General features: G+C 26.4%; 2 protein-coding genes across 2 annotated transcripts; both read left to right on the top strand.

Moving 5' to 3' along the window:
• The first annotated feature begins 7,849 nt into the window (after nucleotides 1–7,849).
• On the top strand, nucleotides 7,850–8,745 carry LOC129613767 (small lysine-rich protein 1). Its single transcript, XM_055527982.1, has 2 exons — nucleotides 7,850–8,125; nucleotides 8,677–8,745. Exons 1-2 carry the CDS (start codon nucleotides 7,850–7,852, stop codon nucleotides 8,743–8,745), a joined length of 345 nt encoding a protein of 114 aa, XP_055383957.1.
• Nucleotides 8,746–13,179: 4,434 nt separating this feature from the next.
• LOC129608415 (heat shock 70 kDa protein cognate 2) lies at nucleotides 13,180–20,948 on the top strand. Its single transcript, XM_055519908.1, has 3 exons — nucleotides 13,180–13,880; nucleotides 19,109–20,590; nucleotides 20,652–20,948. Exons 1-3 carry the CDS (start codon nucleotides 13,707–13,709, stop codon nucleotides 20,898–20,900), a joined length of 1,905 nt encoding a protein of 634 aa, XP_055375883.1. The 5' UTR covers nucleotides 13,180–13,706; the 3' UTR covers nucleotides 20,901–20,948.
• Nucleotides 20,949–22,562: the final 1,614 nt, after the last annotated feature.

The raw sequence follows: 22,562 nt of genomic DNA, 5'->3' as shown, positions 1-22,562 counted from the left end.
ATTTTTATCAGGGCCATAAGTAGAAAAAAATGTGCGTCGCAACTCCTTTTATCTATTTTTTTTTTTAAATTGGTGCACTTTTAGCTGGGTGCAGTTGGAACCAAGAGCAGACACCAAAGAAGCGAAAACTATAAATATTATAGGCACAATGTACTTTTCTTTTAAATAAAATGGTTATTATAAAACATGTACGTTTAATTTGTTTAGAAATAATGTAACGCCGCAAGATTTTTTATGCAGAATTACAATGTATTCTTACCACTTTTCGAAAAAATTTTGAAGAAAAGTGCTTAGTTTCATTCAGTCCGTCCCTCCTTCCGTGGACATGTTCACAAAATTTTTACACCCTTAAAGATAGAAAGCTGAAATTTCATACGTACATAGAACTTTACTAGAAATTTATTTCTTTAGAAGAACATTTTTACCTATTTTCCCCCCTCTAAAAGTTATAGCCCCTCAAATTCCTAACAATACGACTAAACCATAAGCATTTTTCACATTTTGCAAACACAGAAGAAACGCAGAATTTTGCAAAAATTTGTGATATCGTTTTTCTTAGGAGTCAGACCTCAAGCTATATAGGAATTTGGAATTAAGTAGCTCTTACATTCTAATAAATACTTCATTTGGATATTATTGATTTGGATACATTAGATTTAGATACAAGATATCGCCTCTCCAAATTTGTAAAATGTGAATTTTTGCGACATTATGTTTCCGAAACTGCATGTTTTTCCAATTTTCTATAAATCCTAGAAGCTAACAGTAATTTTACCCTCAAAAAATTAACCATTTTATTCAAGCATAATGTTAACGCCCCTTTAAGTTTTTTCTTGTTTTATTTCAAAGATTACATACATTGCTCATCTTAAATGTATGCAATATTAAAAATACATATATTCGTATATGAATGAAAGTAATTTCACAAATTGTTTTTAAAAGAAGTGTTTTCATCTATTGAAGAGGAAACTGCTACATTACAAAGTGTTAGATGTCTTTGACCGAAGCTTATATTTATTATTTATTCACTATAGTTTCGATTTATAATTTTAGGAAATGTTTATTTTAGTTAAAAAGTAAATTGAAATTTTGTGTATTAATTTTTTTTTTAGCTGGGACTCAGAATTGAAAAATTTCTTTTTTCGCCTTGAAATACTTAGGATCTTATTTCCTAATTTTGGGCTAGGGGTCAAACTGAAAAAATAAATTTGTTTCATTCAACAGAAAACATTATAATTTGAACAAATCTTAGCCTATTAAAAAAATCTTGGACCCAATTTCTAAAGTAGGTTTTTAAATGTGTACTTTCATTTAAGACATTTAAGAGCTTATTCTTTCAAATATCTTAACTAAATAACTTAGAACCAACTATTAATAAACCTAAATGCTTATTCATAAAATCTATTTCAAATATTTTCACTTCACATAAATCTGTGCTTGAAAAATTGAAAATCGATTTTCTAAACATTATTCAATGTTTTTCAAACATTTTAAGTAGATCTATACAAAGATCTTTGTATATTTCAAAATGGCTTAAAAAGGCGAAAGACATTATTTCCTTGCTCTTTCATACTCACTCATTACTCACGTACAATGAATGAAAAATAAATAACTAATTTAATAAGTTTTAATAATGTGGTTAAAAAAATATTTTTGGATTTGTTTTGAAATTGTGTTCATAATATTTCTTTTCGATTTTGAACAATAAAAATTTTTAGATTTAATTTTTATATTAAAATCATAAAAAATTATTTTCAACCAAAATGAATATCTTTTTTATTTTTATCAAATAAACCCCATAAATTATCATTAAAACGAATTATTTAAATTTTTTGCGAAAATATTTCTTTACCATTTTCAATAAGAATATTTAAATAAGCTGAGATATTTCAATTTTGTTTTGAAATTATATTTAAAATGCAACCAATTCATTTCAAAGTGAATATAATGAGGCAAGATTTACATATATATACAAAAGGTTGTTCTTTTATTAGCCAAAATTTATTATATTTCTCCTTTATATTTCTATAGTACTTCTACATTAGCTAACAAACTCATGATTTTTTCAACACACTATCTGTATAACCCTTTTGCTACTTCATTTATGAGGGGTTCAGAAGCAGAGTGGCGTAAGCCACGATGTGGGTTATGGCACTTTGCTTTTAAAAAATCAGAAAATTTTTACAAAAGCAAAAGTACTTTTGTGAAAAATAAATAGGAAAAAAACTATTTCGAAACTGGAAACTAATATCGCCGATTCTAGAAGATGTACATAGCCGATTGCAGCAAAAAAAAAATTTTTTACTTGTGGCTTACGCCACTCTGCTTCTGAGACCCTCATATATGAACACATGAATAGTATAGTGAAAATTTTAGATAATAAGGTTAAGATATCTAAAAATAATAATTATAAAAAATTAAGAACTACTGATAAATTTCAGTTTAATAAAGAGAAAACTTCGTCACAACTTGTGACATTTTAACTTTCAATTACAGAAGTTGTTTGTCAAATTCCAACCAATTTTACAAAATTTACTTTTCTAAATTATTTAAAGCTTGCATACTTATTCAAACTTATGACTTTATTTTAAATATGAAACTACATGTCGCTAGTTAAAATTTTTATTTAATTAGTCAAAATAATTTTTATTAATAATGCATGAGCTTCAAAGCACATATACATAATTTTAACAATATTAGTACACATAAAATTCAAATTAAATTAATCAATATTATTTTCACACAATTTTATATGTTTTTAATCATGTTAACACGCTTAAATTATAATGTATACATAAATTTTCAACATGAATTCAAACAATTTATTTTAAAATGAAATTCACACTGAGAAAAAAAATTAACAAGTTCATTTAGTTAATTCATATTCAAATTACTTTAATTATTTAATAATATAATGGAAATGTAAAACCCAAAGCGTGTAACCTTTTATGTTATTATACTTGTCAAACAAAATTTAATTCTAAATTATTTATCAATATAATTTGTTTTAATAGCAAACAAAATATTATTCGATTCTGTCCTCAAACTTTTGAGAAATCGTAAGAAACACTAGCTACATAAAATATGTTGCATGTAACTTTTATTTTACTTGACATTTTTGGGCACCAACAACACATATTAAATATCTTACGAAAAATTTTGATTAAGAAATTCACACATAGTTTTAAGGCTCATATGCATAGCACTTTGTAACAACTCATTCGCATATTTTCTAAATGCTTAATCGCCAAAAATGGCATATTTCATGATTTTTGAGAAAATCATTATAAGCCCTGGAAAATATAAAAATTATTGTTTTATAAAAACAATCTGTACTTGAAAGCGAAGTATGTAGATTGTTAAAAAACATATGTACTGCACCTAAAAAAAAATAAAAAGTACAAAATGTGGTCAACTATTATAGTCAGTTGCATTGCAATTTTTACACTATTTAATCATAAATTTTAAAATACACACTGAATATCGAAATTACAATTTTTTTTATTATAATGCAAATTAAGTCTAAGTTTGTAATGGAATACATTAAAGGTTATTGTACTGAAGAAAATCGATTTCTTTCAGTGCCAAACAAATCGGATGAAACGTTCATATTACGTTAGATGATTTATAATTTAAAATTAATCCTCAAAGACATGATATAACTTAAGAATAGATTTAATTATTAACGTATAAATTGAATGCATATTGTTTCATCCAAACTTGAAAATTCATATATAATATTTTGCTCATCTCTTAACACAAAGCTCCATAACTATAAGCTCATATGAAATTTTCACACTTTTAAAATAATAAAATTTCTATTGGTTATTGTTTTTTCTTTTGACTCTGTAGTTTTTGTAACACTGCCGATTTCTATTATACTATATATTTTCTATATGTTATCGTACTCTATCACCTTAATATTTTAGTTGTTTTAATTGATTCATAAACTATCGAATTATAATATCATTTTATTGAAAATATGCGCCTTATATCATTAGATATTGAAAGAAATTTTGTTTAATGAATACTCACTATTATAATATAATTATGTTTTAATTATTTACATTGAATCTCATCTTGATATCTTACAAAATTATTTTATTGAAGAGATAATTGCGTTGATTTTTTAAAGTTTTCCAATATTTCTTTTTAAACAAATAAATGTGATATATGTATGTATATAAAGAAAAGCTGAAACCAATGATGAATTCAAGATATTAAAGATATCAATTTATATAGAAATTACAAACTATTAACACATAAGTGCATAGTATAAATCTTTTATTAAAATTTGAATGAATTTTAAAATTTATATTGATATAATGTAGATCAATCGGTTCAATCCCAAGAGTTAAAACTGAATAAAGTAGTTTTTCTATCTCATCTTGTATATAAAAATGATATGATGTGTAACTAGAGCAGTTATTTACTTGATATCATCTCGTGTGTGAACTTGTAATCATATTTTCTTTTAAATTATTTTAAAAATATGACAAAATTTGTATTGGTAATTGCATTTTATAATATTAAAATAAATAATGTATTTAATTAAATTAGATGTAATATAAGTTCATAGTAGAAAAGGTTACTAAAAAAATTTAAGTGGATTACATTGGAAGTATTATAGCGGAATGAGAATCTAAGGATATTCGTGTTCCACTGGCACACTCGTTATGTAAAATTGCAAAAATTTTGTCAATTCGTCTTAGATCACAGAATATCGCAATATTTTTCCAACAATCAAAAGGATTAAAACTTAAAGATAGCAAATAGTTAAAAAGCATTTGCTTATAACTTAATTGGATCAGAGACAAAAAATATACGGAAAATAAATATTGCTTGCCACTATAAGCAAACAAGAGCAACAATAACAATCCTAAAATTTTAGAATCGTCGCAGTTATATGGCTATTAAGTTCTGTTCGCTATTTTAAAAGCATAACATCTTTCTTTTCCAATAAACGCACTACTACTGTACAAACACTTTAATATATAAATATTTTGTCTTTTATAGATAAAACTTAGCAACATCATTTGGTTAGCTATATTCTTATTAAACCCCATACTCTCGAATTCTTTGGAAAATGATGAATATTTCTTAAGAAAATTTCCTTATGTTATGTCACCAGAACCATTTACTGCAAGACAAGCAAGGGATGTTGGAGAAGCTATCAATAACATGTTAAAAGGTGAAATTGATGATGAAAATTCATCAGACACACTAGTACAAAGTAATTCAGAACAACAAATATTATCATCAACTAGCGGAACTCAAATTCAAGATCAAGAGAGTGAAAATAGTATTCGATCTGAAAATTATCAGTATGCAGTACCCCAAACATATCAAAATTTAAATAATGTACAACAACAACAACAACAACATAACAATGTTCTTCAAACAGCTTTAGAAAACGAAAAACAAATTAATCATGTACCTCATCTATTGTATAACCAACCACATGTACAACAACAGCAACCACAATATAGTTCAAATCAATATTCAAGACCATATCAACAAGATTCAATACAATATAATCAACCGCAGCAACAAAATTTTGTTTCCTCATATAATATTCCACCTCAGACATACAATCATTTGCAATCAATTTACCAAAATCAACAATATCAACAAGTGACTCCATCTCCTCAACAATACCAATCAATAACACCTTCAACTGTTTCTTCCCAAACGTACAATAACAACAATCAAGAAGCTGTTCAAAATGCTGTGGTGCCCCCGTATCCTGCAAAACAAGAAAATGTTCAACCTACTATCAAATATCTACCCAGTTTATTAACAACAATTTCTACAACTCCACCCTCAATATCTGTAGTTTCAACAACTGGTTTATCTCCCCCGGTTCCTATGGTTAACATAACTCCAAAGCCTCGAGTACCCAAAGTTTATCTTCCACCCAGTACAAAACCAACTAAGTCTGTAATAACTAATATTTACTCGTATGATGCTCCAGCAGAATTAGATGATGATACAATGGAAGATGAAGCAGATAATACCCCAGGACGTACTCATTATAAAATTCTATTTATTAAAGCACCTAGCCAAATTAGTAAGAAAACTTTAAGATTAGCTCATACACAACATCAAAACCAACAGAAGACAGTTGTTTACGTTTTAACAAAGAAAACTGATGTAGGCGACATTCGGGATGCTCTTCAATATTTACCAACAACAACATCAAGACCAGAAGTTCATTTTATAAGATACAAGACTGAAGATGAAGCCGAACACGCTAAACATCAAATTCAAAGTATTACATCAAATATTATTTAATTTCTCTAGATTTTAATAATAATTTAAATACTTTTCAGCTCATTATCATGGTTTAAGTGATTCAACTCAATACTCAAATGAAGGAGTTCCACAGATTTCCTCTGTTATTGGATTATTACCACCTAACATATCTGAAACACCGGAAAATGAATATTTGCCACCAGTCCAACAACGTACTGAACAATTATATTTACCACCTACGCAAAGTAATTCTATTAACCAAGAATACCTTCCACCATCAAAATAGGCGGTATAAGAATATAGTTTAGTTCAATATTATAATTTTTGTCTATACATTTATATTGAAATATGGTTATAAGTTCCATATTATGTAATTATTCTTGTTAACTAGTTTTTAATAGCAAATTTAATAAATATGTTTTTTACTTAACAAAAAAATTACCATTTTAACGAAAATTTGAAGCATTCAAGCACACTTGAAAAGTTCTCCTCCCTAAATTAAATTTTCTGAAATTTTTAATTAATTTCAAAGCACTGATTACGTACAGTATACTCTGAAGGTCATAAGTTTTTGCATTTAAAACCATTAACAAGCAACCTAAATAAATAACCAGTAACCTAAATTCGTTAAAGCCGAGTCAGATCCGTTTTATTACAAAATATTTTTTATTTTAGGAATGTTAAAACACAATGTCAAATTATCCAGTACAGAAAAACTTTATCTACTAGAAATTCGCTAATGTTTTAAATTTTCTTATAAAAGAAAAGTGAAAACTTTCATTCTCTTTCTATTTCAAACAAATTTTTTTTAAAACTAACTTGTATAAAAGCTATCATGTTTGACCCAGTGTTTTCTACGGCTCAATTAACAGCTCGTATAGTAGCGTAAGATAATTGCATCACAAATAATTGTTTTTTGTTTAAAATAAAATTTCAAATAATAAATTGAAGATCAAGAGTCAAAATTTATAGTTTGTATTTATTTTCAAGCATTTATTTTACAGTTATTCCCAGCGAAGCAAAATTTATTGACACTTTTGCATATGTATACATGAAAAGACTATTCATAGCTATAAAATTAATGAAAAGCAAAATAAAATTTGCTTGAAAAACTTTATTAGCGTTTTACTTTGTTTGTTGTTTTTCACAATGAATGGCAACAATATAATAGAAAAAAATTCACACTGACAGTGAAATGAATCCATAAGTGTATTATTGCTGCACAAATGCCGTAGCAATTCCATATTAAGTTATATGGAACGTCTCTTAGCAAATCGATTCATTTCATAGCAACGAAAGTTTTTTTTTTTATTTTTCATTTAATCAATATTTAATACACAAAAATTGTTATAAGTGTAGAAAAAGCATTTAAAAAAAAATATAAACAAATTTAACTGTTTCAATTTATTTCTGTTATACCATAACATTCTAATAATTTAAAATTAAATATTGCAATTATTTTTATTGAAAAACAAAGAAAGAAGTTATAAATTAAATAATTCATTAATATTGTGTATAAATTGTACATGAAAACGCTTTATGGTATCTAATTTGATTAAAATTGCGTAAGTCAAAAGCATTTATGCACTAAATTATGCCCCCCAAAAAAAAGAAACGTAATAGTAAAGATGCTAATGGAGCGGCAGCTGCTACTGTTACCGCTGTTGCAAGTGATGGAGCAAAAAGTGGAGAAGGTAATGGTGAAGAAAATGAGGGTGGCGAAGCTAATGGTGGTGAAACTGGTGGTGCTGGCGGTACTAAAAAAAAAGGAAAGAAAAAAGGTGGTGCAGCAAAAGGCAAATCATTTCAATGTGATATATTTAATGATGCAGCAATGGATAATGCTTACTATTGCTGCCATAATGTGCAAGTTAGTAAACAATAAGAACAGTAACAGTATACTTCATCTAATAGTTTTAGTTAAATTCGTTTTGCAACTTACAGATACTGAAAATTAGAAATTTTTTATTTTAATTTGCAAAAATATAAATATGATAATATAACATTATTTAAATTGGGGAAATTTCTGAGCATGTTTCACAACCCTCATCTATATTATTGAAACCCCCTTTTAAAAACTGAAATAAGTATATATTCTTCATGTGAATCTTCATACTTAGCTTGACATTATGACACTCCTTCAACTAATATTCGAGTTCTCATTTCATATTTTTCAATAAAATAATATGAAAAGCATTTTATATTTTTTTTGTATTAAAAGATACAGATGCATACATATGTATGTATGTATTTATTTTCTTATAGTTACATTACTAGACACCTATACGAAATTATCACATGATACAAAATATGCACTTAACTAACATGAATTGTATTAAATAATTACATTTATTTCAAATTTATTAAATTAATACTCAATATAATTAACTATTATACATTAAATTTGTTTTTGTTTTACAGGATGTTTTAAAGTCACGTGGTTTTGCATGGCCTGAAGCACAAAAGAAGAAGAAGAAAGGCAAAAGATAATTGTTTTTGTTGATCTAATGCCGTTGATCTAACGACGATTATTCATAAAATTGTCAATTTATTTTATCGGGTAAATGAAATAATATTATACATATAGAATAACGTCAAAGTGAAAGCTTTTATCTCTGAAGATTTTCTCTCAGCGCATGATATCTTTATACATATACATACATATAACATACGCATATAAGTACATACATACAAAATAAATCTGAAAGAGTTTTCTAGTAAATTCTATTTTTTGTGGAGAGAAACATAAAATCTATAAAGCTTTTAAAAGAATAGACAAATTGAAAATTAATTTGAAAATGAAAGCAAGTACAGTTATGTACTTACATGTGTATAAATTATACCTATAATGTAGGTAATATTGTTATACAAAATTCAATTTAATACTTATAAATTTTTACATTCAGCGAAATTACTAAATTTAACTTCGAATAGAAAACTCTATTAATAAATTTTAAAATTTTATTCATGCCATTTTAAAAATAATTTACGTTTCTAAGATGGAGTAAAAAGAAAATTGAAAATTTAAATTATGTACATAACATGTGTATATACATATAAGTGTATGTACATAAATTTACTTTCATTAACATTTTTGTTCTAAATATGGTTATTAATACTTTTAAACAATGAAATATTAAATAATGAACTTTATATATTTTAGTTCAAACTAATGCCTGGGCCAATCACTTTCGCTAAGAATTCGAAATAATCTAATACCCAATTAATTTACTCTTGTTAAGAGTTTTCATTGGATTATTCATCTCATAAAATATTTGAACTCATATTAGATATTGGAACAAATATAGGTCTCTAATATAAATACATATACTACTAAGATTAGTGATAATGAGACATCTAGTATCGCGTCTAAGAAAAGTAAGAGAAAGTAAAAGCTTAGTAATAATTAATTTTTAGTTAAAACTAATTTTAACTATTCAACAGTTCTAATTACAACCGACCGCATTCCATACAACAAGGAAGATTTTCCGTCCTATGATATGTGTGCACTTCGTGTATCTCAATTACAGCTCAACCGACTCTGATGAAAATTTTTGTTTGAATTTAATTTGGATTTCTAACGGGTTGATCGACTCTTTGGATGTACAAAGCCTTAACAATTGGACCTTTACTATGAATTGATATTACATTTTGTATGAAAATATTTAAGAAATTTTGTGGTTTTTCAAACAATGAAGTATCTAATTCGTCAGTGAGCACTCATAAAAAGCCAATTTATAACGTATCTAAGGACATGATTAAAATGAAGTTTCTTGAAATTCAATATCTAAGTTCTGTTTAACAATGAAATTCACTGACAAACTTTTCAGGAAATTATATTCGTATCAATTTATAATAATATTTGAAAAATTCACAATGCAATGTGTTATGTACTAATTTAATGAGGCGCTAACATTAATAATTTCATGCCGAAATTTGATATTCATTAAAAGATTAGTTATTAATGTTTTTTTTTAATATTCCTTTTTTATGTTAATGAAAATTTCTTACATTAATGAAATTAAACTGTAATTTATAAAATTATGCAAAATATCTGAAAGAAAATTTTTGAAAAGTACGTTTACTGCAGGCTTATAATCTAAATTTAGTTTTACAAGAAAGTATTTCGGAAGCTTGAGCCATATAGTATCTTAATAGTATTTCGTGATATCAGAATTATTTTAAATAAATTTTTTCAAAACTTACTATAGATTTTGTACTTAACTTATATAGACCTACTTTAGGTTAAGTACTTAACCGGATCAATATCATATATGAAAATTGTATGCTAAGATGCCGATATTATTACAAAATTTGGAAAAGCATATAAACTGTGTGCCATATTAATTAACATTGAAAATATGTAAATATTTTATATTAGCTATATATAAGGCTTACAATGTTTTCGAACATATAAATAAAACGTTATTTAAAATAATTTTTAATATTCTCATATAAGGTAGTTGTAAAATGTCAATATTTTTTTATCAATCAAAAATAGAAAATTGTATTTAAGAAAAAGAATATATATACATACTAAGTCTAATATATACATACTAAGGCATACTAAGTATAATATATACATACTAAGTAATAAATTTATATTGTAAAACACAAACTAAATTTTGGAATTTTAGTTTACTTTTTTTTTACTGTTTTACTTGCTTTTATCCTAATAATGTTAATACGTCATACTAAAATGATATAACAGATTTAAGTTTTTCAATCTAATCGAAAATATATCAATCTGGATATATAAAGGTGAGAAACTTTACAACCATTGATTTGATTCAAGGAAATTTATTTCAAATTCAAGGAAAATTTTTGATAAAAAACCAGTTAACAATATATGAAGGTATGCAAATATCTATTATGTAACTAAGATTCTAAAATGTAAATTTTTAAAACTTTTAAAGATAGGAACACAAAAAATGATTCACAAAACATAATACATACACACTTATGATATACAAAAAGCAGCTCTTCTCTTTTACATATTTTCCGCAAATAAATCATATAAAGTACTCTCTATCACCTATACTTTATCGTTTTAGTCCTTCATAAAAATCTCAATGTGTCATAACTCAGAACATCAAGACATATATACGACATTTTGTAGAAAATATCAATCACAAAATTCAAATACCTGAAAAATTTTATCACTTTACTATAATTTTTACGAAAAAAATAATTTAATTACTAAAATTTCCTTTTTGCATTTAAGTAGAATTTTCCAAAAATTATTTATTTAATTTATTATTTCAAGTTGGAAACAATCAAGAAAATTTTTTCGAAAATTTTTTTTTAGAAATCATAAATATCTAGCCCCTACGCAATTCCTCAGTGTTATAGCACAATCAAATATGTACATAACGTACACGAACATACCAAATTTAACCTTCTATTTAGATATGCACATTATTTCATAAAAAATTTTAATTGATAATTACAAAATTTTATTTATAATCAAAAGAAAAACTTTTTCTCATTTTTCTTATTTACCATGTGGAAATTAGTATATGCGTGTGTCTAGAGCATATAAATTTATACATTGCATTTTGGGTTCTAGAATGGAATCACTAAATTTCATCTCTAAAATAAAAACAAGAACCAAAACTTTTAAAAATTAAAAAAACTTTTTCGAAAGAATAAACTTTTAGAGCATTTATCTTCACACAAAGAAAGATCTAACAAGTGCATACATTTGAAGTAATTCAAAATACACATTATGTATGCATATATATAAAAAAAAATCTGATGTCATTAACACATATCCGAACAGCGAATATTTTCTAAATAATATAAATTTCAATAAATCAGTTTATAATAGTTAATGCTTTGCAAAAGATTATGAAAATATACTTTAAATACTAATTTAATCTAAATTCTAAGAAAAGAATTAGCAACCTTGCTCATATATCTCCCAAATAGAAAATTTGGTTAGTTTCTTTGATATATCTCGTTATTTAATTTCTTAAATAGGATCCAAATGCGAAATCAGCCCAAATTCATTAGTAACTTGCTTCAGCAAACAAAGTTTAAATATTCAAATTTATTTCAAAGAAATTCATCAAAAGGAGTTCCCTAATTCCTTTATAAATATTTGTATGATCTGAGGAAAATGTAAAATAGGCCCGTAAAAAAGATCCGACTACTCAAACGGAACATTTTCCAAAAAAAAAGTTAATCCGCCTCACGAAAAATTAAACTAAAGTATAAATTTTTTTCAACATTACCCCACAAAAATTAAGAAACATAAGTGACACAAACAGGCCCGCACACTCATCAACATGTCTTCACAATGCCTACCTTATTGCATGCCATGCGATTATTAAAAATATAATAGTATGAATGCATGTGTATACCAACTATTTTATAATAAGTATGAACACAAAACATTAAAAGCTACAACATTTTCAAAACACAATAAGCACAATAATTTCAAAAATAGTCCATACTTTAATAATCTAAATATAATTTTGTTAAAGATTCACAAGTCAGGTGTTTTGTATACTACATAGTATGCATGCCTATTTATTAATTAAAAAAGAAAATAAAGAAAATCTAAAATGAAAAGTGAGTCAATCGTCCTCTTTGATTAATAGCATTAACATTAAGTAAAATTTGTAAGCATAATGTGAAATAGAAATTTCAAGAAAATTTTCATATTTTCTATATGAAATGTGTTCGAGAATAAAAAAAAATTCATATAATCTTCATACAACTTGTAGTAAGATGAAATCCTCCCACTTAATGTATTTTTTGGAATAAACAAGTGAGAAAAAAAATAAAATAATAAATGATCATATAGAACTTTTAGCGACGACAACAATAACAACAACAACCACAACATTTTACTTAAAATTGAAAATTTTTTTTCTTCTGTTGAAATTGAAAATAAATACACGATTATAATAAAAATTATTTTAGTCCATATTTTCAACTCATTGCAAGCAGATCGTGGAAAATTCTAAAACCATCTCCTAGAAAATTTTCACTGTACAAAAAGTTCAATATTTTCAGTGCATTTAAATAACAACACAACAAAATCATAGGAAGCAATTTCAAATTTATTTTTGAATATCACAACAAAAACAGAAAAGAAAACGTCACAAAAATAATAAAAAAGTTTGAAATTTAATTTTCAATCCATTTTTAGTATAAATTTGTAGTCAAAATAGAACAATTTCAAATAAATATATTGCGCTCTATGATTTTTCCCTAACTGATTATATAAATTGCTCTATCGTGTGTGTGATCAAATCAATCAAAACAAACAATAAAACTTGAAATAAATTTTTTTTAATAAAAAGCATATGTGAACACTTTATTACAAAAATCTATAAGCTATACTTAATTCTAATTATTACTAAAACTAAACATCTATATAATATACCTATATACATATATATACATATTTGTTAATTAATTTATAAACGAAAAATTATAAAATGGGTAAAGTTCCAGCAATTGGCATTGATTTAGGTACAACATATTCATGCGTTGGTGTTTGGCAACATGGTAAAGTTGAGATAATTGCTAATGATCAAGGAAATCGTACAACTCCCAGTTATGTTGCTTTTAATGATACGGAAAGATTGATAGGTGATGCAGCCAAAAATCAGGTATGAATTTTCAAAAAACGTTAATTATTATATGTTTATTCTAAGGTATAAAATGTTTTGTACTACAAGGTTAAAATATTTCTCATATTGGACATTACATATAAGTATACTTGTACATGATAGTATTCTAATATAAGATAGGTACAGATTATAAGAATAGACCTACTGTTTTTTTTTTTTAGATAATTATATATTAAATATAATATTGTGGAGAATTGTTCATTATAATTGTAATTTATATATAAAAGGAATTGCTTTGACATTTTGAATAGAAATGAATAATTTAGAATTGAACCTATAAGATAATTGAATGCAAGTGTTTTTCAAAGCTTATATCTCAATACAAATGCTTTCTTTGAACTAAATTCATAACTTTGAAATTGCATATATTAATTAATCTATTTAAACTGTGCTTAGCCATTTTGATTTATGTTGAAAAATCAACTCACACAGTGGTTCTTTCGAAAATTTGGAAAGTAGTAAATAGGTTCAGCAGTGTCATAATATAAAAAATCTGATGTGGTCAGCACATAACCGACCGCATTGTGTATTGTCTAGTTAAATAAAAGTGTTACAGATTATTATAAAAATGTCTGTTAAATACTTCTTTCCAATTTTTAAGACATTAGTAAGCTTATAGTTAACATACCCAGAAAAATGTAAATTTGGCTCTTAGTAGAGTTTCGCTTTGTGCTACCCGAATTCCCTGAAATGCTCGCCAGTTAGTTTCGGTAACAACCAGAACTCAAATATCAAATTTCAAGAAATTCCATCAATTTGTTCTGTGGATATGGTGAAAAATGTAAAATCGGCCCGCAAATCAGTTCTGGAGCCCTGATCTTTCCAAAAAAGTTATATGTTCATTGTTTTAATACGGGGAATTCATATATTAAATTGCAATGAAATCGGTTGATTATTTCTCTTTATATACACAAAAATGTATATTTGGCCCGTAGTAAACGCCCAGTTGCTGATACCTGATTTCTTCCAAAAGTTAGGAATTTTTGCGTATGATCGAGCAAAGCTTATAAATGAAATTTCAAGTAAATCGGTTGAATACTTTCTTCAAAATGGTGAAAAATGTAAAACAGGCCCGCTAAAAAGTTTAGTTCCCGAGGCCTGATATATACCAAAAGTTGATCGATCCGTGCCATGGTGGAAACAAACTTACATATAAAATTTCATCAAAATCGGTTCAGCCGAACTTGAGATATACGCGTGCACACACAGACCGACAGACCGACAGACCGACAGACCGACAGACGGACAGACCGACAGGTTGCTAAAAATAGTTTATTTACACTTCCCTACTATGGAGAAGTACGTTCCCACCGAAAACTCGATATGCAAAATTTGTTGCCATCACATAACCTACCTATTGTTTACACAATACGGTCGGTAAAAATGGAGAAATAACATGATAGAGACGAATGAGTTTTTTATACCTATACAGACAAGTATATTTGTATGTAAAGGCGATATATTCAGTTACGCAAAATGTATGTAACAACAAGAAGAAAATATTCGCGACCCCATAAAATATACATATATGTATATATGTAAATTCTTGTATATTTTCACTGCTCGCAGATTAATATAGTAGGATTGGCCCATTTTAATTGAAACTAATCGTACAAAGTTGCAATATTGGCTTAAGAACTATCAGCCAATATTTTTTCTTCAAAAACTATTAGTCTAGGGCTGCTGAAATAGCAAGCTCAACTTTGATTCAAATAAATGTGCAATGCAAATGACCTTTCAAAATAAATTTATAAAAAAGCATTTATGAAAAATATTATATGATTTGAATTAAATGTAACACCTTCACTTCTTGTTCTACACTATTCGAAATCTCAACTTAGTTCTTTAAACATAAACTAAAGTAATGCAAAATATGCTCAGAAATATTAAATTAAAAGTACAATAAAATATCAAATCTATAATTTTCTAAATATTTAACATTATTTATTTCCAATTTAAATACACATCCATATATACAATGAAATTATATTAAATTCCAAAAACGCTTAAAATTTTTTAAAATCCCATTCGCATGCATAGCAGTAGTTGACGTGTGTATACATGCTCCAAAGCAAAATTATATTTTCAATAACGTGTTTGATAGCTTGTTTTTTTTTTCCGATATTTAATATAAATGTCATATTACGACATTTTGCCAAAAATTCGAAAGCTGTCAATCAAAAATTTATACCGTCTGTCTATATTTATAAATTTAATTGAAAAAATATAATTAGTTATAATTACTTAATGTATAAATAACTTTTAATTAAATATTAAATGAAAATAGTTTTTAAATAGAAGCATCTTTCAATAATGGTTTTTATTATAATGTGAAACATTCAAAAATTCCTTAATAGGCATAGTTATGATGCAATTAATGCATTTTTTATTACAAATAATATAAAAATTCCCAAAAGATTTCTATTATATTTGAGTCAATAAAAAACTTATAAGTTTTTGACAACACTCTATAGTTTGTCAATTTCCATATTTAGTTTATAATTATTAAAAGTGCTGTATGAGCTCATATTAGTTGTTAAATACATATTTGGCCAAATAATATCGAATTTTTTATATACACACATATTTATTTTTTTTTTACAAACAACCAATTCAATTAGCTGTGTCTTTTTTGAGAAGCATATGATTTTAAGTTACCCACAAACTACATATTATAATAATTTATAGGTATACACATAATATGTAGCACCTATATATATATACAACACATATATTATATCCTACATCATTATTGCCATATAACCATTTGTTTTAGTAAAACTTTAAATTTTTTTTTCAATATTTTTAAGAAAGACTAACTTAAGCAAAATTCAATGAAATGTGAACAAAAATCAATTTGAATTGATTCACTCATGATTTATGTTTACTATCCGTCACTGAAAAAAAAAACTCAGTAATAACATGTGTTTCCTAAAAATACAAATTTATATTACAATAATAAGCAATAATAATAAAGTATGTTATTTGATCTGATTTGTAGTTTTTTTAACTATTATTTTTATATTGTAAGTATACAAGTAGTAGATACAAGATTGTTGGCCAAACTCTAATAAAATTAGTTTTGAAAATGTCGTTCTTTCCTTTTTTGAAATTTAAAATGTACATATTATGTATGCGAGTACAAATATATGTATGTAATTGTGTTCACTACGAATAAATTTTACGATGACCACTTTTATTAACTACAGTGTTTTACAAACTATTAGAATTAATAAATTCATCGCCACATTAAAAATTATTGACGATTTATATCACATCATATGAAACATATGAAGTATTAATTAGTTTAATGGCTACAAAAAATATCTTATTCACTCGCATTTATATACGCAATTCAAATTGAATGTGAAAAAATCCAATGTCCCTTGCTTTAAAACTTACTAATTTAGATTCCAGACCCACTATTTGTTGAAAGTCACTGTTTGGTATCAATACTACTTTAAATGCTTTTTTTTTTAGTTTATTTTAATGAGTTTTTACCAAACGCATTAAATAAAATAAGAGAGGTATTATGATGGCATCAAATTCAATATGTCGCGTTTTCAACGAAAATGTATTTCTCCATGATAGAGAAGCTAAATTGTTGGTAAATTGTTGACCTTTCAGTTTGTGTATTTTTATACATGAATGTCGGTTTAGTTTTGGTCATATGACTGATTGTTAAATTTTTAATAAGAGACGATTTTACATTTTTCTATTAATATACAAATTTTATATATTCGCCCATTGTTGCTGTCAGATAATATACTTAAGTATCAAATGCCAATAACTGGAATTTTTCAACAGATGAAATTAACATTATAAGCCATAAAGAAACAATTAATATGCATATGTATATACAAAGGAGTCGATATTGAGTTGGCCTGATAAAATTTTTAATGTGTTACTATTTTCAATAAAAAAAAAATACTAAATACCAAAAAATTGGTACCATACCAAAATGACAGCATATACACAAACTGTTTTATTATCAAAAATAGAAAAATCCAAAATAATATTGAAAATATCTGAACCAATCGTACAAGTGAATTTATTATTTTCAATTAAAGGTGTGAAATCGCTATTTTTATTTTGCTTTTACTATAATTCAGAAATATAATCTTAAAAATATTATACTTTTATACACATATATTCATTTTATTAACAAAAAAATACTTAAATCACGTTTGATTAAATTATAAAAGGCCTAATTACCATAATCACCTTGTAATATTTTAGTAAATACGTGAAAATCGATTTTATTGCTCATTATTAATTTTTAGGAAAATAATTTTAAACATTTCATTTTGATGCAATTTAAAAAAATGAAAAAAATTATTTTTCATTTTTAAAATATTAGAAAAGCACCATATCTGTTGAAATTTTGTAGTCTTTAGAGTAGATTTTGGAATTTCATTATTTATATGGAATTTTAAAAGATCTTTTAACGTCTTAATTTAATAAATTATTTTTTTTTTTTTGAATTTTTATATTTAAAATTCTCAGCCATTTAAAGTAAAAAGATAAAAACATTTAATATTTTTGGCTATCAACAATTATTCTCATACGTACATACTAACATATCGTCATAAATCCTATAATTAGAAATTCTAATTTTAAATTTTTTCAATTTAAATGGAAAATTTTTGTTTTTTTTTTCTTTTTAACATTCTGAATGCCTTCAAAAAAAGAGAAAAGAAAAATTTTTATTATTTCTTAAATTATTTTTATCTAAATAAATAAAATAAATACAGCAAATGAAAATTGCACACAACCTAAACTTTATATTAAAAATTGAGAGCAAAGAACCCTTAGAAATATATTGACTTTTTTTGAGTTTTGAGAGAAAAACTTAATTAGAAATTTTTTGTTAAAATATAATCTTTATCATATAGACAAAGTTTTTGATACTTAACAACTTAATCTTAATTGTCATATTATTATGTTTGATTTAAGTTTCTTAGGCCGTTTATCTTACATTTATAAACGGCCCAAAAACTTGAATTTTCCTTACTTATAATATTTCTTTGAAATATTTCATTCAAATTCATAAAAAATTGTTTTCTATAATTTTAGAATTTAAAGATGCGGTTTCTTATTTATTACTACAAATTAATTTTTTCATTAAAAAATTTCAAAAGCAATATAATATAATATTAATATTAATATTTTATTAAATAATTAATCAAATATTAATATTATTTTAGGTGGCCATGAATCCAAAGAACACTGTGTTTGATGCAAAACGGCTCATAGGTAGAAAATATGATGATCCGAAAATTCAAGATGATATGAAACATTGGCCATTTACTGTTGTTAATGACTGCAGCAAACCAAAAATACAAGTTGAATTTAAAGGTGAAATCAAGCGATTTGCACCTGAAGAAATAAGTTCAATGGTTCTCGTTAAAATGAAAGAAACCGCTGAGGTATTTCTTGGTGGTAAAGTTGTTGATGCTGTTATAACAGTTCCAGCTTATTTTAATGATTCACAACGTCAAGCAACAAAAGATGCCGGATCGATTGCTGGACTTAATGTTCTTCGTATTATTAATGAACCAACAGCAGCTGCATTAGCTTATGGATTGGATAAGAATCTAAAAGGGGAAAAGAATGTTTTGATTTTTGATCTAGGTGGAGGAACTTTTGATGTGTCAATTTTAACTATCGATGAAGGTTCACTTTTTGAAGTAAAATCAACAGCCGGAGATACTCATTTGGGTGGCGAAGATTTTGATAATCGTTTAGTGAATTTCTTTTGCGAAGAATTCAAACGTAAGCATAAAAAGGATCTTAAAGGCAATGTTCGAGCATTACGTCGTTTGAGAACAGCTTGTGAACGTGCTAAACGTACACTGTCATCTAGCACAGAAGCTTCCTTAGAAATTGATGCTCTTCATGAGGGTATCGACTTTTATTCGAAAATAACTAGAGCTCGTTTTGAAGAATTAAATATGGATCTCTTTAGATCAACATTACAACCCGTTGAACGTTCTTTATCCGATGCTAAAATGGATAAAGCTTCAATTCATGACGTTGTTTTAGTTGGTGGTTCAACACGCATTCCAAAAATTCAAAAGATGTTGCAGGATTTCTTTTCTGGCAAGCAATTGAACTTATCAATTAACCCCGATGAAGCTGTTGCATACGGTGCTGCTGTTCAAGCAGCCATTTTAACTGGTGAAGGTAGTTCCCAAATTCAAGATGTCCTTTTAGTAGATGTCACACCATTGTCGTTAGGTATTGAAACAGCTGGAGGAGTCATGACAAAATTAATAGAACGTAATGCACGTATACCATGTAAACAACAACAAACATTTACCACATATAGTGACAATCAAAGTGCTGTTACAATTCAGGTTTATGAAGGTGAACGTGCTATGACCAAAGATAATAACTTACTAGGAACATTCAATTTAACTGGAATTCCCCCAGCACCTAGAGGCGTACCTAAAATTGAAGTTACGTTCGATTTAAATGCTGACGGAATCCTGCACGTTTCTGCAAAGGACAATAGTACGGGCAAACAAGAGAAAATAACAATTACAAATGATAAAGGTAGATTATCAAAAGCAGAAATTGATCGTATGTTATCTGAAGCCGAAAAATACAAAGAGGAAGATGAAAAACAAAAACAAAGAATAGCTGCCCGCAATGCCTTAGAAGGATATATATTCAGTTGTAAACAAGTAAGAAATCCAGTTTAACTCCAAAAGATTTTATTTTTATAATCGTTTTTATTAAATTCAGGCTGTTGAGGATGCTCCATCCGGTAAACTGTCGGAAGCTGATAAACAAACTGTAAGAGAAAAATGCTCGTCAGAGATGTCATGGCTCGATGCGAATTGCTTAGCAGAAAAAGAGGAATTTGAAGATCATATGAAAGACTGTCAAAGGGTATGTGGTCCAATTATGGCAAAAATGCATGGACATGGTCAGCAACAAGGGGGTGGTGGTGGTAGTGGGGGAAGTGGACCCACTGTTGAAGAAGTTGATTAATTCACTTTTTTTATTTTCTCTATTTTTTTTTATTATTTGTTTTAATTTACTTTAAAATAAAAACGCATTAAATATTAATTCTTCGGACTTTTATTCAAACTTAAAAATATATTTTGCCATTTCAGCAAATCCGCGCCTTTTCCCTTCAACACTTGAAAATACTGCTTTGGAAAACAACCTAACCAAATTATTTCGCTTATATACGATAGGATTAGAATTATAGGATTGCATATATTTAGGATTAACGATTTATGCAGTCTTTGAAATAAAGCAAAAATTCATTTAAAGTCGATTAACACAATGCTCGATTTTAAGGGTTAATTGCGTGAGTTAAGCAAAATAATCATATTTTTTAATATAATCGAATTTACCGTTAGCTTTTTGCATTTATATAAATTTGAAAAAGATTGCGGTTTCGGAAATATAAGGCGTCAAAAGTTCAAATTTTACAAACGGTAACTTGAGCAAATGAACTATTTATTTGTGTATAAAAGCAGTTAAAATTTCCGAATTCCAGAAAAGCTGTTACAAGCTGGAGTCTAGAAGAAAAACGACTTCAAAAATTTGGAAAAAATAGATTTTAGATAATGCAAATTTTAACGACCATTTTGTTTTTTTTAAAGCCACTGGTTTTCTGCGTTTACAAAATTTCAAAAATGCTTATGATTTTACTGCAATAAATAGTTAAAAAATGGGATTTTTAGGTTTTTGGGGGGGGGGGGGGAAGGGAGGGGATATATACATATGTTGAGGAGGGCAGATAGTTAAAAATTTCCTTCTACGGAAATAAGTTTCTAGCAAAGATCTTTGTACATATAAAATTTCACCATGTTATCTTCAAGGGTGTAGAAGTTTTGTAAACAGGGACAGGGACGGAGTAAAACTAATTAGCACTTTTTTTCAAAATTTTTTTGAAAAAATGCTAAAAATCTTTATCCATTCTCGTAATATATGCAGAACTTTAAAAATTTTACAAGCGGATAATTTTGAATATTTTTTTTGTGTCAATGCTATATTTTATTTCGAACATACATAAATATAAATTAAAATGAAAACTTGGAATTAAAAAATAATTTTAAACTTAAAACATTAGTCAAACTATTTAAAATAATTTGCAAAATATGATAGTTTTCAATTATAAAATAGAAATTATTTTTTTTTCATAAATTATTGTAATATGGTATAAGATAAAAATCTTTATCTTAACACATTATGAGCGGCGGCCTAGCATGGGCAACAATGTAACCTAGGGGGCGAATATACAATGTATACATCCAGATAATTTATTTTACAATTATTATAAGACCTTTGTGTATAAAAAAATAAACTAAAGGGGATCTCCAAAATATTTTATCAATCAGTCCCATCAAACAAATTAAAAAATTGTAACAAATTGGTCTAGGTGACAATCACACAAGCGGGTACTAGTACCCGACCCGCTCATAATGTGTTAACATTTTAAACAAATAACAATACCATCCATAGGTGCACAATGTAGCCAGATGGCAACAATTACTCGTAAATTCCTGCATTTATAAAAATATATATATTAATTGAAACAATCTTTAATTTTCTGCATAAATGTAATACAGATATCAAAAAATTCAAATTCTACTAGCCTGAGATCTATTGGAAAAGACCAATTTTAATACATTAGCAAAA

Source organism: Condylostylus longicornis, unplaced genomic scaffold (genome assembly GCF_029603195.1).
Source record: "Condylostylus longicornis isolate FDR11 unplaced genomic scaffold, ASM2960319v2 ptg000004l, whole genome shotgun sequence".
Taxonomy (NCBI): Eukaryota; Metazoa; Arthropoda; class Insecta; order Diptera; family Dolichopodidae; genus Condylostylus; species Condylostylus longicornis.
The sequence above is the reverse complement of the archived record's forward strand: the minus strand, read 5'-3'. Positions and strand labels throughout refer to the sequence as shown.

What these genes read in the sequence shown, in the direction of transcription:
- LOC129613767 (XM_055527982.1), top strand. Translation starts at nt 7,850, where the DNA reads ATGCCCCCCAAAAAAAAGAAACGTAATAGTAAAGATGCTAATGGAGCG. An exon ending in ATTGCTGCCATAATGTGCAA is followed by an intron (nt 8,126 to 8,676) that starts GTTAGTAAACAA and finishes TTTGTTTTACAG; the next exon opens with GATGTTTTAAAGTCACGTGG.
- LOC129608415 (XM_055519908.1), top strand. Translation starts at nt 13,707, where the DNA reads ATGGGTAAAGTTCCAGCAATTGGCATTGATTTAGGTACAACATATTCA. An exon ending in GTGATGCAGCCAAAAATCAG is followed by an intron (nt 13,881 to 19,108) that starts GTATGAATTTTC and finishes ATATTATTTTAG; the next exon opens with GTGGCCATGAATCCAAAGAA. An exon ending in ATATATTCAGTTGTAAACAA is followed by an intron (nt 20,591 to 20,651) that starts GTAAGAAATCCA and finishes TATTAAATTCAG; the next exon opens with GCTGTTGAGGATGCTCCATC.